We start from the raw sequence: 19,378 nt of genomic DNA on the forward strand, positions 1-19,378 counted from the left end.
CTCAAACTCCTGACCTTGTGATCCGCCCGCCTCAGCCTCCCAAAGTGCTGGAATTACAGGCGTGAGCCACTGTGCCGGCCTAGGCTAATTTTTAACATGGGTTTTAATTACCAGAATTTACCTGATAAAACAAACTACCCTTTGCTAAGGTTGTAGGACTTCTGAAAAGACAAATAACTTTGTTGCGTTTCACAAAGGACAGATCAGTTCGTCTGTATAGGCCATAAGCAGGTAAGTAGTGCACTCTTGGTGAAGGATTTCTGTTGTTTTGGAAAGCCAACTATAGCTGGCTGCATGGAGGGAAATCCAAAATCCAGATGATGTGGCGTGAGTCAGTGGGGTGAGAAACACTGGTATTTTCTTTGCAAGTTCGTTTTACAAAGAGCACATAAAACTAAACTTTTATGAATTATGATGTAATCTAATAGTTCAATAGCAGACTCAAGAAAAGCACAGATGTGATTCTAACAGAAGACTACTCATATGAACAGGTTTAATGTAACATGGAATGCAAAAGATTAGAACCATTAAAGTATTTAATTCTTCAGCTTTAAAAAATTTAAATAAATAAAACAGGATAATGACCAGAATAGTGCCATTATAATCACATTAAAAAGTAAAGCTTCCATCAACATTTTATGAATTTGGCAAATCTAGTACAATACATTTTTAAGTATTTCACTCAATTTTGTGATACTCCATTTTTGAAAAAACTTAGGAGAGGCTTCAGATACCCACGAAAAAAAAAAAATCAGGGTAGAAACACATATGCTGAGGTTTACTAATTCACTGTTTAAAAAGGACCTTAGATGTCCCACTATAATTGCTCTTAGGCGTTTTTAACAAATGAGTAGTTATAATTCACAGAAAAGACAAGTGGTACTTTTCAATCTACATAGACTGTACTATATAAACTTTTAGTAAAATATATAAATTGTTTTAATCTTGTCAAATAATTTTCATCTACTTCTTTAAAAGGCTGACCAGGTTGTTTGCCTGTATTGAGATCAATGAATGTTGGACTATATACTATGTTATAATAACTAACTTATCCACCCTGACTTAATATGTGGGAAACAATACACCCCTAAGTGTATTGAGATGTTTCTTTGAAACAAAAATATTTAATTTTATGCATGTGATAAGAAACAGCCTTATTCAATGAATACTTTAACTGAGCAACACAGATAGCAGACATATAACTCCTTATTACCCATACTCAAGAAATGAGGCCAAACTTTTAGAAAAATACAATGCAAGAAAAGATTCAAGTTAAAAATATATTCCTTTGGTTAAAAATCATCCCCTTTATAATATTCATCTGTAATCTAAATTCACAGCATGTCCCACCAGCCCAAAGTAATCTTCTAAATGTCATTATACTTGTAGTATTACAATGTTTTTTCAGTCCAGTATTTATGGAGGTCACTCGGCTGCAGCAACAAAATGTTTCAACTCTAGAAAGAGTGTACCATTGTAGCATTAGCCCCTTTGACAATTTTCTTAAAAGATTTTTACTTTAGAAACCTCCGACACATGTAGTTTTCTTCAGATACAGTATATCCAAACTTTTTATAGAAACCAACATTTTGTGGTAGACATTCAAGGGTAATCTTGTAACAGTTCAGTTTCTTGCTTAGCAAAGTAAGGGTTGATAATAACCTGAAATTTAAAAAGGGGGGATGGTGAGGAGATAGCATTTATTAATAAAAATTGATTCTAGTAACAATATGAATTAATGTTATAAAACTTAAGTTTCCTTAGAAACAGGTTTAGATTATGGCTTTTCCCATTGCATTCATGTAAGTAGATAAGCATTTAAATCACCAAAACATTTTTACTTAGAGTCAAATATACTTTTATCTAGTAATCTCCAGCTCACTAATAAATAGGACAAATACTAAACTCACCCTAAGCCCTCTTTAAAAATGAAATTTAAGGCCAGGTGCAGTGACTCATACCTGTAATCCTAGCACTCTGGGAAGCCGAGGCAGGCGGTCACTAGAGCCCAGAGGTTTGACACCAGCCTGGGCAACATGGCAAAACCCCATCTCTACAAAAAATATAAAAATTAGTAGGCATGATGGCACATGCCTAAAGTCCCAGCTACTCCAGAGGCTGAGGGGGGAAGACCACCTGAGCCCAGAGATGTCAAGGCTGTGGTAAGTAGTGATTGCGCCACTGCACTCCAGCCTGGGCAACACAGTGAGTCTTTGTCTCAAAAAAGAAAAAGAAAAAGAAAAAAAAAAAAAACGAATTGTAAGATGTATGTTAACACTAAAAGCCTTTTTAAAAAAATGACCAAACAACTTGGGAGCAGTCAACATTCCCACATAAAATGAGTACATAATAGCTTTGCTCTTTAATCATTTTTAAAGCTGCTTTAATATTTGTGAAGGTATCAGATTAACTCAAGATTGGTCTAATTAATATGAAGTGGAAACAAAGCAAGTCTACATCTATACAAAGTTTCTTAATGAATCCAAACCCATTATTAAAGTGTGGATCTAAGTGCTTTAGAGGATAAAAACTATAAAAGATATATAAACTTGAAAGGTTTGCCCATGTTTGAACAGACTAAAAAATCTTATTTTTAAAAAAAAACAAAAGATCTTGATTGAAGTATGACTGGCTGGTTGCAGTGGCTCATGCTTGTAATCCCAGCACTTTAGGAGGCCAAGGATCACTTGAATCCAGAAGTTGGAGACTAGCCTAGGCAACATAGCAAAACCCTGTCTCTACAAAAAATTAGCTGGATGCAGTGGTGTGCACCTGTAGTCCCAGCTACTTGGGAGGCTGAGATGAGAGGCTCACTTGAGCCCCAAGAATTCAAGGCTGCAGTGAGCTGTGATCATACCACTGCACTCCAGCCTGGGCAACAGAAAGAGACCCCATCTATTAAAAAAAAAAAAAAAAAGTATAAAATTAAATGGACTAGAACACAAGAAATTGGTCTGTTTTGTTCACTGAAGTATTCTAAATACCTAGAATAGCATCTGATACATAAACAGGTATTTAATATTTGTTAATTCCTTAAAACTCAGAAGAGTTAATGTTAAAAAGCAAGTTCTTGGGCCAGGCACAGTGGCTCCCACCTGTAATCCCAGCACTTTGGGAGGCCAAGGCAGGAGGACTGTTTGAGACCAGCCTGAGCAATATGATGAGGCCCCACCTCTACAAATTTTTAAAAATTAGCCAGGTGTGGCATATACCTGTAGTCCCAGCTAATTGGGGGACTGACGAGGATTGCTTGAACCCAGGAGGCTGAGGATGCAGTGAGCTGAGATTGAGCCACTGCACCTCAGCCTGGGTGACAGGGCCGTCAAAAACAGACCCTGTCTCAAAAACTAAAAATTATAAGATGCAAGTTCGTATAAAAGGGCAATAAATCAATACCACTTATTTATATTTATTTTAAATGATTTAGATAAACATATAGGGGATTATACAGTGAAGGCTGTTTCAGTATTTCTACAACTTATGAGAAGGAGAGATCATAGAATATTCTGTAATAGTTGAACACTTCCTTTGTTTTTAAATATGACAGAGAAGCTGAGGCAAATCCGATTAGCCCAAAAGTGTATCTCCTACTAGTATGAGAGTATTACTTTGAAAAGTTAATAATTTAAAGATGTTACTGTCTATAAAGAAGTATGCTTCCAATTTTCAAACTTTAAGGCAAAATATGTATAATAATACTTTATTTCTTCATGAAATTCAGTCTAAACTATTGGAGTGAGTTCAAAATAAATGAAGCCAAAAAGAACTTCAAGCAAGTATCTTGGTAAGAAACTAAATTGGAACAAAATTTATCCAGGGTTACCTTGTTTCTGCCTACTTACAATTTGCCAAGCTGCTTTCCTCTGCATTCATCACTAACAACAACATCTTCTACTCTTCCTCTCTGAAAATATTTACAATGTTTAAAGGAGTAAGCATTTACTTTTGTTTTTAGCTAAAACGAGTAAGAATTTACTGATAATAAGAAGTATATTTTGTAAACTTGAACTTCACAGAAACCAAATGCAAAAAATATTATACAGTGAAGGCTGTTTCAGTATGTATTTCTATAACTTATGAGAAAGAGATCATAGAATATTCTGTAATAGTTGAACATTTCCTTTGTTTTTAAATATGACAGAGAAGCTGGGGCAAATCTGATTAGCCCAAAAGTTTGTTTCCTACTAGTATGAGAGTACTACTATTAAAAGTTAATAATTTAAAGATGTTTTTACTTATTAGAGGAAATAGTATGAGTCAACTTGTGACCTAAACTTGTTTTGGCTGTGTCCCCAACCTTCCCACCCCGTTGTCTTTACACAAATATTAGGATGTTGATCAACACCACCAAAATGTAACCTTTTCATGAATATATCCATCATTCTACTCCTTGCTTGCTAGAAAGTTTAGATATCCAAATAAAATTAATGTCTAGTACAGAAACCCCACCGAAATTCTTAAGTGTCACAGAACACATCCCAAGTGTTCCCTACTTTATTCTCACTGAATTACTTAAGGTTTTCTCTCTTTTTTTTATTTACTGTTTTACGTGAGTTATTCAGGGATGAAAGGGCACTACATGCATTAGATGTATCATAATTCGAACAATAATATTCTGAACCCTTTATCATGTGGAAACAAATCTGTGCTCATGTAGTATATTCTAAGTATTGTTTTTTTAAGAGTAACATTAGGGATTTTGTGCATTACTGCTAAATTGTTTGGTTTCTCTATGGCTATACCAAATTGATCCACCTTACAGAACAATTTTAGCGTACAATTCATACTGTTAATACATTTTCTTTCTTAAAGCTCTCAGAACACACTGGGAAAAGGGATTTCTAAGAAGCACTAAAAACCAGTGAGAAAATAGATTTGTCTAATGGAAACTCAAAGTCAGTTGTGCTAGAAAATACCTGTCCATTTTACTTATAAGCAGCACATACCTTAGCACAGGAATGGATGAATTTATGTTCTATAATCAGAGTTGCTGTAGCAACAATCTGTCCTAGAGTCACATCTTCTACAACTGTAACATAATAATCCCCAGATTTCTTCATATGCTCAAAAGATTCTGTGGAAATTGGACAACAAAGTGTTACACAGTAGACATTCAATTTTATGGGGAGCCAGAAAAATACTAGGATTAGCTGACTTAATTACTAAATGTTTAAAGCTGTTTTACCATAGTAATTTACCTTCCATTTCTAAAGAAAATATTACCAAGTAGTTGAAATATCACCAATTAGTATCAATTGGAATATAACCTACACATTCAAAATATCTGCTAGCAAAATAAAGACTAATATAGCTATTTTAGATGAACAAAACTTAAAATACAAGTAAATGGCTGATATTGCCACTTCCATGACTAATGAAAACTTCAGTTTCTTCATTTACTTTAAATAGATCTCTTTAACTTTTATACTCAATAGATATTCAAATATAACAAACCTGTGCACATTTTAACAAGAGCATGTTTACATGGCTCAATTCTAGAATTTTTAGTCTTTTGGTTTCAAAATATTTTTACAAAATAGATTTTAATTTTCCCATTGTGATGGAAAGTCTTTTGTGATAACATGACTTGCTCGTTTGCTTTGAGAGCACCTTGCAAGGAGGTAAAACATATGTTTCCAAGTAACGTTTCCAAGGCACATAGCAAATAGGTGCAAAGATATTTCCCCTCAAATGGACTGTCAGTACTATTGCTGAAATAACACGGTTTCTCATCTAATTGATGTGCACACAAAGAAAAATTCAGGAATAAAAACTGAGGCTAATAGTCTCTCATATTGTTAATTTCTATGGTCTCATTCCAGACAGAGATCTAAAATGGGAAAAAGAAATAAATTCAATGAATGAAAATAAAAATGAGAATCAGAATGATGGTCCTCATTCTCAGGAGGGTCAAACAGAGTTCAATACAAAATTACCTATTATAAGGAAACGAAGAATTGTAATTCCTCAGCTATTAAATATTACTAAATATTTAGTAATGATAATAATACTTCATTTCCTTTATAACAGGAAAAGCACTGGTAGAGCACTGGACAGAATTAAGGTTTTATTCCTCACTGTAGCAATAACTACCTGTGATCTTGGGCAAGTCTTTGGATCTCTCTAAATTCCCATTTTCTCATATGTCTAAAAGAAGGGGGACAGGGGGTGGGTGGACTAACTCTTTAAGATACCTGCTAACCTTAAACTTCAATACAAATAAACCCCAAAATAAATTTAAAGCGTATGGTCTTAACTTTGATTTGGTAATGAAATTTATGTAAATATAACCACAGTAAGGGAAATACTACAATAAATGAAAAACCTCTAGAGTTAACACCTAGGTCCTATGGTACAGTAATTATCTAATAAAGTAGTCAGATAGTTTGCAAAACAAAGTTACTGGTACATTTGGATTCTAGAACTCAGCCACATTAATTTAATTAAGAAAACAGCTAATTTGTTCTTTGAATAATTTCCAGCTATTTGAACAAACACAGAAGTGGACATTAAACAGCTCTAAACAAAAATGAAATGATGTTTCCCTTTATTTCAGGAAAAAGAGATTATAGTACTTACTCATAAATTGTTCAGGGCTGACAACTCCAGTCTCTGTTAGCTGACCCAATACCTTAAAAAAACCTAGTTTTGAAAAACAGATTTCAAATTACGAGACGAGCAAAAGGAGACAGTATGAAAGTAAGCAATATATTAAGCAGGTGGGCTTATGGGCAATTATTTTTTCAGAACTTTCTATAATCTTTTAATTATTAGAATATAAAGTGAACCCTATTCTTCTGTAATTACTACATATAACAAAAATAATAACAGGTTTTACCAGTGCTTCTGCCTGCATAAGATATTTTAAATAGTGCTGACCTTAATATCCAGTGTTTATAGACCCAGAACATACATTCTTCAATGTATTATATTTTACATTAAGTTCAATGTAAAGGGTGCCAAATTTTCCCAAATATGTGATTTGGTTTTACTTAAAGGTACAATATGGCCAAGTACAATATGGCCAAATATAATATTTGCAAATTAAAGTGTAAGTAACACTGTTGAGATTACCTACTCTTTAAAATTGTAATTTCTAGTGAATTTCATTAGTGTTACCTGAAATTAATGTGAAACTGCACCTGGAATTCTGAAAATCTTAACTTTTCTACACTCAATAATTAATTAGGCCAAAATTAGGCCCTTCAGGCTGTCTAGCAAAGAGATAATTGTGAAAAGTACAAAGTTGACTTTTAATCACCAAAGTTTAAGGAAGTTAACTTGGAGAATTTACATGTTAAAAAAAGAAAGAAACGTACAAAAACCCTTTCAACTTATCCAAGAAAAATTATTTCCACCTTCATTCCCCAACAAGCTTAAGATTCCTCCTTATGTGTCATTATACATGATAATTTAATTTTTGTTCATGAGAAATCTTTTTGGCTTAATTAGGAAGGAGTGATGTCATATTTAACTCATTTCAAATATTCCACAGTAATATTTGGTCTTAGCTATGACATACACTCATTGGTATTGTCCATCACTTTAAAAACTAAGTATTATACAAAAAAAGTCCAAAAGTCAAATATTTTTTTAAAATTATCTGCATCATAATGTCTATAGAGAAAAATGGAAAGCTAACTCTAATTTTATACAGGCTTGTGTACATTACCTCTATTTAAGTCAGCGGTACAAAGAGGCCTCAAAACCAAGCCTTCTCCAGGATGTGTTGGGGAAATGGCTGGAGAAAATGTAGCTGTATTCTGACTCCAGTCCACTTCTTTGAGTAGACTTGGGTCAAACATAGGAGTTTCATCAGGTTTCATCTTTCTAGTAAGGTCTAAAATAAAAATGTAAATATTAAGTCATTTTATTTAATAAAAGGAAAATTATGATTGTTGAGAAAGTTAATATAAATTAATGCAATTAGAAGCATTCTTTAGCAGATACGCGAGATATTTTACTGCAGCCTATCCTGAATCTAACATTAAATTCCACAACTACAGATAAATAGAAAAATCATGCTTACTATCAGATAAAAAATGGCTAAGTGACTAAATTAGTAAGTTTTAAACTACAAAATCCCATTTATTATCAGGCCTTCTTTTTTTTCTTTTTTGACAGAGTCTTACTCTGTTGCCCAGGCTGGAGTGCAGTGGCGCGATCCCGGCTTACCGCAACCTCCGCCTTCTCCGTTCAAGTGATTCTCCTCCTTCAGCCTCCAGAGTATCTGGGATTATAGGCATGTGACACCACACCTGGCTAATTTTTTGTATTTTTAGTAGAGACGGGATTTTGCCATGTTAGCCAGGCTGGTCTGGAACTTCGGACCTCAGGTGATCTGCCCGCCTCGGCCTCCCAAAGTGTTGGGATTACAGGCATGAGCCACCGCCCCCCGCTATTATCAGGTCTTTTAAAACATGTTTTTCCTCTGGGTTTGTGCTACTAATGAATAGCTGACTTTTCATGGGCTCTTAAATTTTTTACATTATGTTCTTGGATTTTATTATTGAGCCAAGAAGTCATCTGCTTCAACAGGAAATTGCAAGGGGAAAAAATTTTTTTAAAAAAAGAAGTAATCTCTCAGTCTTACTTGCCAAAAAAGAAAACTTTCAGCAATGCACGGTGGCTCATGCCTATAATCCCAGCACTTTGGGAGGCCGAGGTGGACGGATCACCTGAGGTCGGGAGTTCGAGACCAGTCTGACCAACATGGGGAAACCCTGCCTCTACTAAAAATACAAAAATCAGATGGGTGTGGTGGCGCATACCTGTAAACCTAGCTACTCAGGAGGCTGAGGCAGGAGAATCGCTTGAACCTGGGAGGCAGAGGTTGTGGTGAGCTGAGATATTGCCTTTGCACTCCAACCTGGGCAATAAGTGAAATTCCCTCTCAAAGAAAAAGAAAACTTATTGGGCATGTAGTTTGTTTTTTTTTTAAGACAGAGTTTCACTCTCCCAAAGTGCTGGAATTACAAGCATGAGCCACCGTGCATGGCTGAAAGTTTTTTATTGGCAAGTAAGACTCTAAGAGATTACTTTTTTTTTTTTTTTAATTTTTTTTCTCCTTGCAATTTCCTGTTGAAACAGATGACTTCTTGGCTCAATAATAAAATCCAAGAACATAATATAAAAAATTTAAGAGCTACCATGTGAGCCACCATGCCTGGCCACATGTAGCTTTTCGTTTTGTTTTGTTTTAAATGAACTATGAATAGAAGATAATTGATGAACAGGCTCAAATTAATTTTTTTTGGCCTTCTCAGAAATACTTTACCTTGGCTATGATAGATATACACTGAAGGATTTTGTTTTCACAGCCGATTTTCTAAAAATCTGTAGTGTGGGCCAGGCATGGTGGCTCACACCTGTAACCGCAGCACTTTGGGAGGTGGGACAGGAAGATCACCAGAGGTCGAGACCAGCCTGACCAACATGGCAAAACCCTATCTCTACTAAAAATAAAAAATTAGCCAAGTGTGGTGGCAGCCACCTGTAATCCCAGCTACTTGGGAGGCTGAGGCAGGAGAATCGCTTGAACCCAGGAGGTGGAGGTTGCAGTGAGCCCAGATCACATCATTGCATTCCAGCCTGCGCAACAAGAGTGAAACTCCATCTCAAAAAAATTAAATTAAAATTAAAATGTATAGTGTAAGTTTCTCAGTTGCATCTAAGCACCTTAAAAATAGCCGGTGTGAGGCCGGGCGCAGTGGCTTAAGCCTGTAATCCCAGCACTTTGGGAGGCCAAGACGGGCGGATCACGAGGTCAGGAGATCGAGACCATCCTGGCTAACACGGTGAAACCCCATCTCTACCAAAAAAAATACAAAAAATTAGCCGGGCGTGGTGGCGGGCGCCTGTAGTCCCAGCTACTTGGGAGGCTGAGGCAGGAGAATGGCATAAACCCGGGAGGCGGAGCTTGCAGTGAGCTGAGATCCAGCCACTGCACTCCAGCCTGGGCAACAGAGCGAGACTCCGTCTCAAAAAAAAAAAAAAAAAAAAAAAGCCGGTGTTTTTCATGCTATTGAAAAGTGATAATGATATTTCCCCCTCTTTTTTGAACATTTAGAAATGAGCAGGTTCTCACTCATTGTAGTGTTTTAAAAATGAGACTAAATAGCAGAGAAGTAATGATAGGAAGGAGGAAAAACAAATCATATAAAGCATAAAACTGGGGCCAGGGGGCTTCTTCTGTGCAGCACAGAATTGCTGAAAGAAACATGCTTCCCAACAATTAAAAGTTGAGTATTCCTTATCCAAAATGCTTGGAACCAGAAATGTTTCAGATTTTGGATTTTTTTTTTTCAGATTTGGGGATATTTGCATATTATATGAGATATCTTGGGGATGGGACCCAAGTCAAAACAGAATTCATCTGTGTTTCATATACATCTTATACGGATAGCACAAATATTTTGCACAATATTTTAAATAATTTTGTGCATGGAAAACTTTTTGTACATGAAATCAGATGTGGAATTTTCCACTTGTGGCATCATGTTGGCCCTCAATAAAGTTTCAAATTTTGGAGTGTTGGATTTTTGGATTAGAGATCCAAAAAAAGCAGTCCCCAACTTATTTCTATATCCAGTTAAAGAAACCATATTTTAATGAGAAAACAATTTGCCCAATAACCTAACTCCCAATTGTTCCTTATGCATAAGTCACAGTATGCTTTAGGGCTAATATTCTTCACTTTTCCTTAAACTAATAAGTTTCTGCCTGTGTAATCCTATGTAACTATATAAGCAGTGCTACAATATAGTAGTTAAGGGAAGGTAGTGCGATGTGATGTAACAACAGAAGTTAACACTTGCTCAGCACTTCCTATGTGCCAGACTATTGAAAGAGCTTTACTAATTCATTTATTTCAACCATCCTACAGGTTAGGTGGGGTTATTATCTACAGTTTAACAGATGAGAAAATGTTAAGTAACTTGCCCAAGGTCACAAAATTAGTGAAGCCAGGATTTAAACCTAGGCATAGAAAGAGCATGAGCTTTGGATTCAGACCTGGTGTTCAAATGTCAACTGTGTGATACGTACTAAGGTAATTAAGCTCTTAGAATGTAGTTTCCTCATTTGTAAAATGGAGATGAAATTACTGGGAGAATTAAATGCATGACTGTATGCAATCAAGCACTTAGCAATACCTGGAATACAGCAAGTAATAAGATACATGCTAGTTAGCAATAAATTTAAAATTCAAGTTTATACATTTTTTTCACCTTTATTTTAATTCATGAATCAGGCACTGTGCTGGTTACAGGGACTGCAAAAAGAATGACAGGCTGTTATGTTTATGTTATACTGAAAGTTAGCATTCTTGGATAGAAAAGAATAATGCAGTTTATAATGTAGACTGCTGAGAGGTCCCCCCGGCCACACACACACACACACACGCACAAGGATTCAAATTATGCTGTACACACTATACCTGGTTCTAACAATATTAAGGAAAATACAGAAATTGTGATGATCAAGCAGTCATTTCAAATTTAACAAGTTTAATATCCATTCAAAATAGGTTTTTTGTTTTGCTTTATTCTGTTTTGAGACAAGGTTTCACTCTGTTCCCCAGGATGGAGTGCAGTGGTGCAATCATAGCTCACTGCAGCCTCAAACTCCTGGGCTCAAGTGATCCTCCTACCTCAGCTTCCCACAGTAGCTGGGACTACAGGCTTATACCACGCCTGGCTAATTTTTGTATTTTTAGTAGAGCTGGGGCTTTGCCATGTTGGAAAGGCTGGTCTTGAACTCCTGACCTCAAGTGATCCTCCAGCCTCAGCCTCCCAAAGTTCTGGAATTACAAGCATGAACCAGCATGCTCAGCCAAAACAAGTTTTTAATAGATGAATTTGAATCCATGTGTTTTAGTGTTTTGTCTAAATTGGATCCTCGAGGTTTGTATGTGTACTCTCATCTGAAAGGTAGGTAGCAACATTGTTTTTCAGGTATGTAGATAACAGGCTATTTATTAATAAAGTGAAATGTGTACAGTATTAAAAATGTAAATTCCTCAAGGCAGCACACTATTTAAACATTTTGGTCACGCTATTAAACATAGTTGTAAATACAAAGTTCAAAGAAAACTCAAAAGAGAATTTAAATCAACCTTAACCACATTTAACTAGATTCCTTTTTCCTATAAAGTCTGTGTTTACAATAAAAATGTGGTCTAGAAAACATGAAAAATAGGGTTAATAAGTTTCATGAGAGGGAAGAAGTGTACAGGAAAACAACTAGGATTAGGAAGCCCTTAACTAATGAGTTTTAACCAGGAAATACTAATATGTTCTTGTACTTCAGAGACAGTCTTATTCCAAGAATGATCATAAAAATAAATAATATTGGCTAACACTTAATGAAAACTTTCTATATGTTAACTCTTAAAAATACAATGAACAATGTGTCATTATCCCAATTTTACAAATAAGGAAGCAGGCACAGTAACTTGCTCAAGGTTACAGTGCCAACAAGGAACAGAGTGAGGATTCAAAATGAGGCAACAGGGCCAGCTTCAGAAGCCCCTGACCTGTGCCGTTACAGAGGGCACACTGCACTTAGTTTAATACCCTGCTGCCACTGTTTTGAAATTCTTAATTTTTTAACAAAGAACTCTGCATTTTAATTTGGATTACTACAGATTACGTAGCCAGTCCTGCTAGGTAGTATGACTTCAGACTCTGCTCTTAACCATTACACTGAAGATGCACTACAGTAGATATATTCCCTACCTTATTATTGTACAAGGGTTAAAAATTAAGTCATAAGCAGCACTTAGAACTTACATTTGGAAAATGGGAATCAGACTAGTCAAAATACATTAAACAAAGCATTCCAGATTGAAATAAGAATCTATGAACCAGGCAATCAGAAATTAAGATCAAAAATGTTTTTATGGGCTCTTCTACAAAACAGAGCCATACTGAAGGCCCACTTTAGCTCACTCTCTCCTCAAACGGTAAAATTCTGCTGGTGCCCAACTAATGTACTGGGCAAGATGAAGCAAGATACGACTTGAAACCCAGTTCCAAAGGGTTTTAGAACATAATTAAATAAGTACCTTTATATAAATAATCTTGTAGCATCTTCAAGTGCCCAGATACTGCAAAACTAGGAAATTTCTGCAAATAAAATTGCACAGTTGCATGAAGCGAAATCTCGTATCATTAGGATCTTTAAAGTTTTTAGATTAACTTTAAAAAGTATAGTAAACACTAACCCTCCTTAAGGATTCCTCAGAACCTTTTCTGATTAACTGCTAAATTAGCGGGCGTTTAGAAGACCCGTTTAAGCCTAACCCTAGCCCAATAATGCCTAGTGAATGAATAACGAATAAAACTTACTTGTAGGTCACATTTCAGAAAATCCAGAAGGACAAAAAAAAAAAAAAAATTCCCAAACTGCCACAATACCGCGGAAAACATACACCAAATTCATTTTTACTAGTCATCAAGTCAATTGAATATTTTTTCACTCAATTGAATATTTTTAAACAAAATTTCAACTATTTGGCTTCTGAGCCTCGGTATCAGATTGGAATACGAATTGGGGAGAGAGGCTGCTGCTAGAAGCAACCAACTGAGAGCAACAAGTAATAGACACCGGAGATAAAGATTTTAAAAGTCAATCTACAAATTTTAAAAACATAATCTAAGGCCAAATCTAAACCACCCTATGTATTTCTCAAGAGCTCCTGGGGCACCTTCTAAGTACAGGTGAATGGGGGAGGGGCGGACTTCGGATTCCTCTATATTCATTTTATAACAATTTCGATAACAAGAATCCATTCTGAATCTCTTTCGTTAATGATTTTTAACACACCTGGCCATGTTTATTAAATTGTGTAACTGCATGAATTTTCAAAAGTATTTTCTGATAGTTTATTTGACCTTTACAATCTAGGTGTTATTCCCAGTCTACAGATGAGGAAGCTGAAGCACCTGGAACTCCCAAGACTTGCCCCTTAGGTAACACAGCATATAAGTGACCTGGGGCTAGAATCCTCTTGTTTTCGCATCTTGACCTCGATTACCATCCTCAGCAGACCCCAATCTTCACATCATCCTACCATACAGCTAGCGCTCTCTCCCCTATTTGGCAAATCCTGCCTAAATTAATTTCTTAAGATCCATTCTAGGATTCGTTCATGAGGGATTATCCTAACAAAACGAATCGTATAATCGTCCGTTCAATTTTGTATGAAAATTTTAAATTAGTTTGGCTTACATAAACATCAGTTCCTACAACAGAAATCACAGTACACCACTCGGTGTTTCTAGAAGTAGGAGCCTAGGAAAAAGAGACAAAGGATGTCCCTCTGTACCGTGGGGAAAGCGCCGACCTAGTCGGTGCGGAGGTGGTCTTCGGAGCAGCTGCCTCAGGGGCTCCCGACCACCGTGGGATGCGCCCGGGAATAGGAGAAAAAAAGGGGCCTGGGAAGTTCGTGCCCATTCAAAACCCATGGCTGCAGAGAACGCGACCAACTGTCTCATTTCCCACGCCAAAGTCTGGGAAGCGAAGTTCCGACCCCAGTCCCAGTGCCAGTCCTGCCAGGCCAAGACCCTCGTATGGCCGGACCGCTGGCCATCATCCTTAACCTTTGCTCCAGGCGCGCGTGCGTTCAACTTCCTGGGACCCGCGCTCCACACCATGTGCACCCAGCTGGCGAGGATTAACGCCCGGCTCCTCCACAACACCCCCGGGGGCCTCGCCGGGGCACCAGTCACACCTGTTAGATAAACCTGAAGGCAGGCCCGCCCCAGCCCCCAGGACACACGGTCCAGCTCTCGAGCCCCGGCCCCGGTCTCTCCTCACCCGTAGAGGCCCCGCGATCGGCGCTCCTTGCCAGGCGCGTCGGACTCTCCCGCACCAGGGTGCACAGCACCGGATCCGGATCCGGCTTCAGCGCCAGCCCCACCTCCTCCTCCACCGCCCGCGCCACAGTCGGGAACCGCGGCCCAGACGTGGCAGCGCCAACGCCTCCACCCCGCCTCTACCCCCTCACGCAGGGCCGCGCGCAGGCGGGCGGAGGCGGAGACGGAGGCGCGGGCCGAGGCGCCACCGGCCCAGGCCCAGCGAGCGAGGGGCGGGGCCCGGAGAGCGGGGGCGGACCAGGAGGACGAGGGGCGGGGCCTGAGGTTCGCGTCGGCGCCCGGGGCGGTGGCCGCCGGACCAAAACTGGGCTCTCCGGGCTCCTCCTCCTCCCTCCACAAGGCCTTTCCCACCGCGTCATTGTCTCGGTTTATCTGCGTACGCCTGCCTAGCAGTCAGCCCAGCAGCGTAAGTGGTGACCAGTGTGGGCCTCTTTGATCCTGAGACTCGACCACTGGCCCTCTCCATTTGTCCCTTGTTGCCCTCCCTTCATGATTCAATCCATTAATTAGGACTTTTCCTACCAACTGGCAGCTCAGAGCCCCGCATCCCCAGGCCTCTGAGTCACAGTTCCTGCCTTCGTGAAACTAGGAGTCGGGGCCACTGCATTCTACTCCTTTGGGACTTGTTTCATTTCTCAGTCCCTCAAACGCTTTATTGGATGAACATGGAGTTCATGTTCATCCAATAAAAACTGCAACAGTTTTGCCGCCCAGGAGACATTTGGCAATGTATGAATCATTTTCAGCCTCTCATGTGGGAGAGAGGTGCCATTGGAATCTCCAGATGGTGGAGGGCACAGGTGAGTAGAGGCCGGGAATACTGCCAAACGCCTTACAATGCGCAGGACAGCGCCGCACAACAAAGAATTACCTGGCCTGAAATGTCTGGAGTGCTGAGGTTTAGAAACCTTTCGTTAGAAGAAAAGTGACTTCCTTCAGAGCCCCATTTCTGAAGTGTCTTACCTAAGTAGCACTTTGTCCCTATTTTAACAGATAAGGAAACAGAGGTTCAGAGATGTTACATAATTTACTAGTCTCGTAGCTAGTAGCTCCCCTTCCTTGCCTTGTACCATAATTTTCGATTTATTGAAATCGCAAAGTATTTTATTCTTAAGCAATAGTATTCAAGAACCCCATAGATCGTATACCAGACATTATATTTTTTGCTCATTTATGAGATTTAAATTTCAGTTAACTCCTTTACTGATTTATGCTTTCTCAGAACTTCAAACATCAGTGAGCTGATGGCATCCACGTCTCTGTTTTTATCTCTGTTTTTACACCCATACATACAAAAGAATATATAGGGCATGAACAGGATGTGGTGGTGTGCATCCATAGTCTCAGCTACTCCAAAGGCTGAGGCAGGAGGATCACTTGAGCCCACGAGGTTGAATGCAGCCTGGACAATAGAGCAAGACCCTGTCTCTAAAAAAAAAAGAAAAGAAAAAGAATACACAAGGCATAAATAAAAATAAATACTCATGGCTGGGCGTGGTGGCTTACACCTGTAATTCCAACATTTTGGGAGGCCTAGGCAAGTGGATCTTGAGCTTGAGTCCAGGAGTTTCAGACCAGCCTGTGCAACATGGCAAAAACCTGTCTCTACAAAAAAATACTGAAAATTAGGCAGGCATGGTGGCAAGTGCCTGTAGTCCCATCTACTCAGGAGGCTGAGGTAGGAGGATAACCTGAGCTTGGGAGGTAGAGGCTGCTGTGAGCCATGACTGCATGACTGCACTCCAGTCTGGGCCACAGAGCAAGACCCTGTCTCAAAACAAACAAAAATTTTAAAAAAATACTTATGTACACACCACTAATCTTAAGCACCTGGCCCTCCCCGTTTTTCTTAGCAGATTTCTGGTCAGATGTTTTCAGTGATTTTCTCCTGTACAACAAACTGCTGTACATTTTATAAATTAGCAAAAAGTGAAATGTAAGCAATTATATAAAATCACAGAACACAAGACTTGTAAGAGGTACCCCCAGAGATCTCATACATTCCAGATATCCTCCTCCTTACCCACATTGGGCCATAAGAACCCAATTTCTCATTAATAGACAAAGTCGATCACTCTGGCCAGTAAAGTTAACCCCTTTCTTTGCCTGTAGGTAGGTTCACTCGGCAATGAGGAGCCCAAGATAACCAGGAGACAGTTTCAACTTCTGGTTTAATGGAACCATTGGAATGTCCTTTGGTGATTTTTATTTATTTTTCTAGATTCTTAGAAGAAATGCTGCATTCACCAATATTCCTTTTTTTTTTTTTTTTTTTTTTTTTTTGAGAGGGAGTCTTACTTTGTAGCCCAGGCTGGAGTGCAGTGGCATGATCTCAGCTCACTGCAACCTCCACCTCCTGGGCTCCGATTAAGCAATTCTCCTGCCTCAGCCTCTTGAGTAGCTGGGATTACAGGTACACGCCACCACACCCAACTAATTTTTGTATTTTCAGTAGAGATGGGGTTTCACCATGTTGGCCAGGCTGGTCTTGAACTCCTGACCTTGTGATCCGCCCACCTCGGCCTCCCAAAGTGTTGAGATTACAGGTGTGAGCCACCACGTCCAACCAACAACAATATCCTCATCGGCACAGATAAGGCTATTATATGGAAAAACATGGATGTCAGTGATTCAGTTGAGAAATGATTCAGGAATGTTGGCCTGAACGAGAAGTTTAAGAATACCTTGGCCAGGCACAGTGGCTGACGCCTGTAATCCCAGCACTTTGGGAGGCTGAGGCAGGCAGATCACAAGGTCAGGAGTTCAAGACCAGCCTGGCCAACATAGTGAAACCCTGTCTCAGAAAAATACAAAAATTAACCAGTGTGGTGGCACACACCTGTAGTCCCAGCTACTCAGGAGGCTGAGACAGGAGAATCACTTGAACCCGGGAGACAGAGATTGCAGTGAGCCGAGCTTGTGCCCATTGATCTCCAGCCTGGGTGACAGAGCGAGACTCCATCCCCCTCAAAAAAAGAATACCTTAACCAATTTATTTCATTTATATTTTCCTCTTAATGTTTGCACAGGAATTAGATATAACAATCCATGTCTAATTAAATATAAAAGAGTTGTTTCACTAGGTATTACAAGTTCCAAGTGATAAGATATTATAGTTTTAAATTAGCCACATTGTTTCTTTCTTAGTGGTATATAAATTAATGGTGTGTCATACAATGGATGTGTCTAAGACTGGATGAAATATGGTACAGGCCGGGCACGGTGGCTCATGCCTGTAATTCCAGCATTTTGGGAGGCTGAGGTGGGCAGATCACGAGGTCAAGAGATCGAGACCATCCTGGCCAACATGGTGAAACCCCATCTCTACTAAAAATACAAAAATTAGCTGGGCGTAGTGGTGCACGCCTGTAGTCCCAGCTACTCAGGAGGCTGAGGCAGGAGAATCACTGGAATTCAGGAGGTGGAGGTTTCAGTGAGCCAAGATCGCGCCACTGCACTCCAGCCTGGCAACAGAGCGAGACTCCATCTCAAAAAAAAAAAAAAAAAAGGTAATATGGTACATACTTAATATGGTCTTAAAGTTATAATTCTCTGTTATTGTTTCAATGTCCCCTCCAAAACTCACATTTAGATTTAATTGCCATGGTACAGTATTAAGAGGGGGAGGCCCTTAAGGGGTGATTAGGTCATGAGTGCTCTTCCCTCACATAATATGGATTAATGCTGTTACCATGGGAGTAGGTTCCTGATAAAAAAGGATGAGTTCAGCTCCTCCCTCTCTTGCTTTCTCTTACACCACTCCTTCCATGTGATGCCTTCAGCCATGGGATGACCCTCAACAGACACTGGTACCATGCTCTTGCTCTTCCCAGCCTCCAGAACTGTGAGCCAAATACACTTCTTTTTATTATGAATTACCCAGTCTTGGGTATTCTAATACAGTAGCAGAAAACAGGCTAAGACATTCTCTAAACATGTTTATAAATTATTTCATTTGATCCTCATATGAATCCTGTGACATAAAGTGGGCACTACTATTTCCATAATGCAAGTGAAACTCAAGCAATTTTCCTTTTCTTTTTGAAACAAGGTCTCACTCTGTTGCCCAGGCTGGAGTATGGCTGCACAATCTCAGCTCACTGCAACCTCTGCCTTCTGGGCTCAAGCAATCCTCCCACTTCAGCCTCCTGAGTAACTGGGACTACAGGCGTGCACCACCACACCCAGCTAATTTTTTTGTATCTTTATTAAAGATGAGGTTTCACCACATTGTTCAGGCTAGTCTCGAACTCATGACTAGTCATGAGTTCAAGCCATCATGTGCCCACCTCAGCCTCCCAAATTGCTGGTATGACAGGCATGAGCCACTGTACCCAGCTGTACTTTTTCTTTTTTTTATGAGCGAAGCTGTGTGTCTGTTCTCATGCTGCTAATAAAGACACACCTGAGACTGGGTAATTTATAAAGAAAAAGAGGTGCTCATGCCTGTAATCCCCGCACTCTGGGAGCCAAGGCAGGTGGATTACTTGATGTCAGGA

General features: G+C 39.1%; 1 protein-coding gene across 2 annotated transcripts; it reads right to left on the bottom strand.

Annotated features, from left to right (window-relative positions):
• Positions 1 to 476: 476 nt before the first annotated feature.
• GNPNAT1 (glucosamine-phosphate N-acetyltransferase 1) lies at positions 477 to 15,093 on the bottom strand. 2 transcript variants are annotated; one of them, XM_015143632.3, is made up of 7 exons: positions 14,821 to 15,093; positions 11,229 to 11,272; positions 7,673 to 7,840; positions 6,580 to 6,642; positions 4,947 to 5,074; positions 3,843 to 3,904; positions 477 to 1,662 (listed from the first exon to the last, which is right to left on the bottom strand). In XM_015143632.3, exons 3-7 carry the CDS (start codon positions 7,824 to 7,826, stop codon positions 1,515 to 1,517), a joined length of 555 nt encoding a protein of 184 aa, XP_014999118.1. In that variant the 5' UTR covers positions 7,827 to 7,840; positions 11,229 to 11,272; positions 14,821 to 15,093; the 3' UTR covers positions 477 to 1,514.
• Between the last annotated feature and the right edge of the window lie 4,285 nt (positions 15,094 to 19,378).

This window comes from Macaca mulatta, chromosome 7 (genome assembly GCF_049350105.2).
Source record: "Macaca mulatta isolate MMU2019108-1 chromosome 7, T2T-MMU8v2.0, whole genome shotgun sequence".
Taxonomy (NCBI): domain Eukaryota; kingdom Metazoa; phylum Chordata; class Mammalia; order Primates; family Cercopithecidae; genus Macaca; species Macaca mulatta.

Excerpts from the sequence above, each read along its gene's own strand:
- GNPNAT1 (XM_015143632.3), bottom strand. The coding sequence starts at position 7,826 with ATGAAACCTGATGAAACTCCTATGTTTGACCCAAGTCTACTCAAAGAA. Across the intron at positions 5,075-6,579 it reads CAGCCCTGAACAATTTATGA|AATCTTTTGAGCATATGAAG; the intron begins GTAAGTACTATA and ends CAATTTCCACAG. Across the intron at positions 3,905-4,946 it reads TCATCCATTCCTGTGCTAAG|AGAGGAAGAGTAGAAGATGT; the intron begins GTATGTGCTGCT and ends AAATATTTTCAG.